The sequence below is a fragment of the Argopecten irradians genome, chromosome 2 (assembly GCF_041381155.1).
Source record: "Argopecten irradians isolate NY chromosome 2, Ai_NY, whole genome shotgun sequence".
NCBI lineage: Eukaryota > Metazoa > Mollusca > Bivalvia > Pectinida > Pectinidae > Argopecten > Argopecten irradians.
The window spans coordinates 31,988,391-31,995,404 of record NC_091135.1 but is presented as its reverse complement, the minus strand read 5'-3'; the positions used below and the strand labels follow the sequence as shown (position 1 = coordinate 31,995,404).

The window sequence follows — 7,014 nt, the reverse complement described above, 5'->3', positions numbered from 1 at the left end:
GGATTTAAAATTTCAACCTCTCTAGGGACAATCTTGGTTTTATTTATTCCATGTGCAATTACATTCAACAAGCCAATGGGATTTAGGTGAAGTTCTGAAATATTGTTGAAACAATATCAAAATAAGTGTAAAACTAAAGTGCAGATGATTTGGAAATTTAAAATCAAAAGTGACAAAAACAAAAACAACAAGATTTCAGAAAGCGGAAATTGGAGTTAATGCTGTAGATAAATGTTAAATGGTGAATTCATAATGAGGAGGAAAACTCCATCTGGTGTATATACAGACTTTCTGTGGATGTGTTTAATTCCGCATCAATAGAGGATTAATTTCTTTTCATATTCAGTGCGAGGGATTTTTTTTCGTAATTTGGACTGAAAAATAATAGAATAGTCCGGCAGGTTGTGTGTTAACATCATTATGGGATTATGCCCCGAGATATATACTCACCCGTATTGTGTAACTCTCCCATATGCTATCTTTTACTGTCTTATAAGTGACTGTCTTATATTAGAAACACTTATAAGACGGTAAAAGGCAATGGTCTGATAATTTGGGAGTTAAAGTACAGAAACAACAATAGATGACATCACAACATTGTTTTAAATTAACTTGTTAGCCCTTTACCTCAGCATACAACAGACCCAATATCACATCTCTAGATCACTCAGTTATTAATAAAAGTAATTAAAAGATTTTGACCTCTTTGACCTTGAATAGAAGCTGTATGGTATAAGCTTATTTACATTTCCAGCTGGTGAGCTAGAAACTCAGAAGTCCAGTCTTCTGAAAATATTTGTATAGCATACTGAAGTGAATTACTACCAAGTGTGCTAGAATAAATGACCTTTATCTTTCTTCAAGGTCATACAGGCTAAAAACCATCAAATGACTTCTAGTATCCTAGATATTATGATCACAGTTCTTGATATTCAGTTTGTAGTAGACTTATTAAATCTCTGAAAAAGTCTACACTAGAATATTATTGGACAGTAAAACTAATATCATAACTAACATTTCAAAAACAAGACAACATTATGCTTATTTACATTTATTTATTTTTAAGTTTTATTATTCGATGAAGCAAAAGTGAAAATATATTTACTATGTGCATTTGTACAAGTGATGCATATCAGTGTTAAAATGTAAGAAATTGTAGATACACATTTATCTCCCCCTTTGTATATATGGTAAAGGCAAAATCACAACCCAATGTAATCAAAATTGTAAGCCTATTCAACAGAATATTTAAAGATTCAATTATGGTGTAGCTGTATCTGTTATTAAGCTCAAGACGCCCAAGTTAAGACTTGTTCCAGAATTACAGGTACTGTAAACAAAATTATTTTCACGAGCGATAAATATTTGTGGGCGAAAGGAAATCATGAAAATAAATTGCCACGAAATTGTTTCAAACACATTGAAGATAAAATCGAACAAGTCTAGCCTATGTTGCAAAATTAAACTATTGTGAATAAGTTGTTCAGTTAAAAAGCGAGAAATTAAGTTACCACAAAGATAAGTTGGTTTACAGTAGAAAAAGACAACAGTGGTTGGTACAGAACATACACAGCAAATGGCACTGATCGGCCTATCACCAAGGAATTTGATATACAGATACCAATATCACCGGGCACTACAATATATACAAGCATCTTAAAAGTCACTTTGATATATATTTTTATCCAGCAAATAGCATTACTAGTAATTGGATTGTCAATATACACCTCTCGTATTTATTATTGCTGTATTCCAGCATCCTCGATACTCCAGGGGTTCCGATTAATTACGATCTCTACACCCCTGGACTATCTCATAGTGAAATTGAAGGCAGCTCAGCTGAAAACATTTGACCAATCACAGGCCAGCAAAGATTTTCTTTGAAGACTACAGAGAGAGCGACGCCTAACATCAAAGCCACACAGTCAACCACAATGTACCGTTATACGGTTCTTTTGATGTACATCAAATGACTAAATTACCTGTTCTATTCTCTTGCCTCCAGTTTTATTATGAGATAGTCCAGGGGTGTAGAGATCGTAAGTGATCGGAACCCCTGGAATATCGAGGATGTATTCCAGGGACTGACAGAAAACAGATCAGATTTTAGTATGTAAGATGATTTAAAAGTCAACTGACCTCTATGGCGTTTCAAAGATAAACACATATTTGGAACATTTTAACTAAAATAATGCCTGACAAAATTTCATCAAATATGTTTAAAAATAGGTGATAATCTAAGCCAATTTCATAATAGGTGATAATCTAAGCCAATTTCATAACTCAAAATGTTTTTTTAACAAAAATTCAATCAACAACTGTTTTTAAAATCAGATAATTAACCAAGATATAATTAATCTTTCTTTGTTTTGATACTAAATCCTACTTTCTAATTGGCCAATTCTTTCTCTTCACACCTCTTTGAAGAAAAAGATCTGAGAATGGCGCATAAATCTGATATAATCATGATGTCACAATAGAGACGTTTACATTGTGTATTGATTTGGAAAAACAGTTCATTGAAAAATCTATAGAGTCATACGCATAAGCATATTTTATTTAATCAAGTACTCTGAAAAATTAATTATAAGCATTGATGTCACTATTTCTAACTTCATCAGGTTATGAAATAACTGTGTGAATCTGCGTAATATACCGATAAAAATTAAAAAAAAATAGTGACATCAAATCCTTAATTAAATCATGTTCAACATCTTGAAAAATCGGTTTTTCAACTTCTTAGCAAAAAATTTAGAATATCATACAAATATAATTTCATACATACAGGACACTGTACCTATGCAGTGGAAAATTGACAATAACATTACATTTATATCTTACAACAAATCTTCCTCATACTATACTATCAAATCACTTTTTTCAAACATTTCCTTTCATTGATTGATGAGTGATTAGCCAGTGTTCCATCCTTTATATCAATCAAGCTACATCTGAGGACATCATTTCCTTTTTTATAGGCTCAATCAGTTTTAATGGTTCTGGAGCTGATTTGATTGATTGATTGATGGGGCTTAACATCCTTGTTCCGTTTATAACCGAGCCTAGGACACAAATTCTTGAGCACTGTTCTTCATCTGAAATATTTATATTAAAATTACAGCATAAATCACAGAATATTTTTATTATAACCAAATACATCAATTCCATATAGTGAATAGATTAAATGACCAAAATCTATCAAAATGTCACTATTAGAAGTTAGCACTTGGCTGAAATTGATGTCTGAAAACTATTATAAACACCTAGCTAAAATTGTGGTCAGACAAGGAGAGGAGGTAACTTGTGCAGAAAATGGTGTCTGAAAATTATCAGAGAAATATTAAAGGGTTTTAATTGAAACAAATCTACTTCCATGAATCAGAACTTACAATTATATTGAAATTATTAAGCAGTTCCATGTTTTTGAAGATTGTACAATGTATTCTGCCAAAGATGTAGGTAACATGGTATACCATGTGTACATACTGATAGCTTGTATGTCATTACATACCTATTTTGTGGGACTTTCTCCACCATCCTAATCATAACAATCATCATAATCATCTTCTAAATCATCAGAATCATCTAAATCATCTTCATCATCTTCCTTATCATCTGCGTTTGCTCCACCAGAAGCTTGAATCTCACGGACTGAATGTAGAAGAGAGGAAATAAATTATTTGAAAGAAAAAGCTTAACGAGATGTCTAATGTGATATTATAGATTCCAATTCTAATAAGGGTCTGTTGCCCTTCACTGGGTTTCTAGTTGAGGTCTACCATCTTTGGGACAGCGGACAGAAATTGACCACTGGTCAGTCTGGGTGACTCGATCGCCAATCCTCAAGTGACAAAAATAATATAAAAACAAACAATAGATAATGGATAGTACAACCTTCAGTAATATAGGGAAATTAACCTCTTAACTTTGCAATCAGGACACAAGATACTAAATACCTTGGTTTGTTTGTTTAGTTTTTACATCCTATTAACAGCCAAAGTCATATAAGGATGTGTTAGATTTGATGGTGAGGAAAAACCGAAGTACAGTGTTGTACCAGGAGAAAAATCATTGACCAGCGGTCAGTACCTGGCAACTGCCCAACAAGGGATTCAAACTCACTACCAAGGGGTGGATGGTTTGTGGTTATGCCGGGACATCTTAACCACACGGCAACCGCAGCCTCATAAATATATATACTAAATGCAAAATAGCATAGACAAATATGAAATAAAAAGAAAAATTTCATGTGAATCAACTTTAAGACTTGCTTAGTTAGCTATCAATGAAGGTAATTTCAGAGACTTACTTTTTGTCAAATAATTTTGTTTTCTACAGCAACCAATCAAAATATGAAATTCCATCATTATGTTATCTGCTAAATTTATTTACCGGTAACTTAGAAATTTGATTTGTATTTTCTCTTTAGCATAAATTGTATCATCCAGAAGATTTTACAACACACTCCTTCATAGAGTCTGTATAAAACTTAAAGATGCTCCACCGCCGACAGAGCAGATACGATACCCATCATCTGAACAGTAACTGATGTCTAATCGTGTTTATATATGTCTAATTAACACAAAAATACATATAAAATAAATCATTTTGTTTTTAGAGCATGCTCAATCAGTACTTAATTCCATATTGTACATAAAGCCATGGATTTTTTTTTGGAACACAATTAATTATCTTTTAATATTTCTATCTTGAAATAGAATAAGAACCTCAAACTTTTCAATGGTGGTAATGGCGTAAAGCAAGTAACTTTTGTAACTGAAGAAAACTTATAATTCGTCTGTTCCTGTTTTTTGATAATGAAAAATATACCATTCGTCAGCGGTGGAGCATCTTTAAATTAAAGGTCAATGGAAACAATGAAAACAATTGTGCTATTTAATGATTTTATGTTTTGATTTCTTTTATCATTCATGACAGATTACAACTTACTTCTTTCCCTTCTATCTCGCTCAAACTTTGCTACCTAGAAAAGAAATAAAAATCAATATGTACAGAATACAGGAACATAAATGTGGCATATTAAGTCTGTAATATCAACTGTTAGCCAAGGGCTAAATAATGTTCCATTAATCCTACAAGATATATAAGGCTTCGTTAAATTAAGTACAATATAGTGTAGCGGAATTACAAGTCTAATTTTAATTGGATTGCCAGGAAAAGAAATCAAAACCAATAAAGGGACATAACTTGTATATATAAAGTACACTGTACCAAGTGTGAGCTAAATTATCAATGGCAGATCTCCTAGACTCCTATTTACAAAATATACCATGATCGATATAAGGCAGGATTTTTTATACAGATGATTTATTTTACATGCGATTTTAATTTTTATAATATCCATAAAATGACAGTGTCAGTAATGTCATAACCATGTAAAACATCTTCAATAAAATTCATTGGATTGTGAGTATAACATTGCTTTTTTTTTATTTAGACTTGCATAATTCAAATGTAATATCTAATGTAGAATCTGAGAAAACGAGGTTTTACTATAACTAAATAATTACATACTGCTACTTCATGTTGGTCCCTTTTTTCTCGTAGATGCTTAGATTCTCTCTCTAACTTTTCCTTCAACGCAGACATTCCAGACTCTGGACAGACTACATGTGCTTCCACCTTCTTTGTGCCAGGGTTGAACTTTATATCAATCTTTGACCCCTTGGATGCTACTCGTCTCAGTACTGACCCTTTCCTGCCAATAAAGTTTCCTATATCTTTTTCTCGCAGAGCTGGTAAAACCATCACCGCTTTGTTTATTTTAATTGTCTGTGGGTTTGTGGCGATAGGATCTAGAATACTACATCTATTGTTCTGTAACAGCTGCTGAAGAACATACAAGAACTTACTGGCACTACTTTTACTGTCATTTAACAACTTGTGAACTGTCAATTGATCTCGGAAATGTTTTAGAAACCCATGGAATTCCTCACAAGGATCTTGTTCTGCTATAAAATGGTCAAAGTATGCTTTTGCGTCTTTCATGTTTTCTGTAGAAACTGCCATCCATCTTTCAGCCAAAACCTTTCGCACGTCTTTTAGCTTGCTGCTGTTTAAACCTACAATAGATGATATGATGTGGAGATTTACAGGAATTTTAAATATTTCAAGTTACCTTACTACCAATCTGATAAGAAAACAGATACATGTACCTGAAAACAGTTCTGATGAGTGATGACCACTTCACATTTTTGTACACTTTTGTCAAGCCTTTCCACACTCGTAATATTTTGCATAATTTTTCGTTACAATTTGTTTAGATAACTGTGTTATATTAGAAAGCGAAAATTACTGTGACAAAGAAAGAAATAATGGTACAAAGTTTCAAGTGGTGTCGCAATGATATCTTAAAATTGAAACATCAGATATTGACAGAATTTCAAGCTCCCGTGATTAAATATTAACGTTGCGAAACTTCTGATGAGTAACGTCGACATGATGTAATGTTTCAAAAGTATTTCGTCGTGCTAAATCTCTACTGACTAACATTTCATTTGTTGAGTAACGGTTACATGTCTTCAGACTTTACAGTACGTTACTCCCATAACATGAGAGTCGACTGGTCAGCCGGTTTTTTTATCGGACGTTATTTTGTTAGACACGACGTAATGTTCCAAAAGTGTCTCGTCGTGCTATTGTACCTCTAACAATGTTGGAGTAACAGTACGTATACACACCTTTATTATCGATGTCACACAAACAGATAACCCTGGGAATTCTCTTCAGATTAGCATGCTGTAACCTCCCATGTAATCTGTTCATTATAAAGTGGTACTTGGCTCGCCATCTAATGTCATGACAAAGACAAATATCAACCCCTTGTTGTTCTTCCATTTTGAGAAATAAAGTTTCGCAATCACATAAGCGCTTGTAATGCAACTATTTTATGTAAAAGACAAACATTTCATTGATTAAGAATTTCTACTTTCGGTTTGACTAAATTCCTGGAATTCCTATCTATTACCAGTCCCGTCAAACATAGACCGATAT

The 7,014-nt window shown here is 32.8% G+C and overlaps 1 protein-coding gene across 2 annotated transcripts; it reads right to left on the bottom strand.

Moving 5' to 3' along the window:
* Window positions 1-1,035: 1,035 nt before the first annotated feature.
* Window positions 1,036-6,883, bottom strand: LOC138315167 (uncharacterized). Of its 2 annotated transcripts, none has more exons than XM_069255969.1 (5): window positions 6,702-6,883; window positions 5,536-6,083; window positions 4,951-4,984; window positions 3,512-3,651; window positions 1,036-3,095 (listed from the first exon to the last, which is right to left on the bottom strand). In XM_069255969.1, the coding sequence occupies exons 1-4, from the start codon at window positions 6,856-6,858 to the stop codon at window positions 3,539-3,541; spliced, it is 852 nt and encodes a 283-aa protein (XP_069112070.1). In that variant the 5' UTR covers window positions 6,859-6,883; the 3' UTR covers window positions 1,036-3,095; window positions 3,512-3,538. The 2 variants fall into 2 exon arrangements, with proteins under 2 accessions (XP_069112070.1, XP_069112071.1); XM_069255970.1 differs by lacking the exon at window positions 6,702-6,883 and adding an exon at window positions 6,177-6,303.
* Between the last annotated feature and the right edge of the window lie 131 nt (window positions 6,884-7,014).

Coding starts and splice junctions, on each gene's coding strand:
- LOC138315167 (XM_069255969.1), bottom strand. CDS start 6,858: ATGGAAGAACAACAAGGGGTTGATATTTGTCTTTGTCATGACATTAGA. Junction 6,084..6,701: donor GTGTGACATCGATAATAAAG/GTGTGTATACGT, acceptor CATCTATTGTAG/GTTTAAACAGCAGCAAGCTA. Junction 4,985..5,535: donor GGGACCAACATGAAGTAGCA/GTATGTAATTAT, acceptor TTTCTTTTCTAG/GTAGCAAAGTTTGAGCGAGA.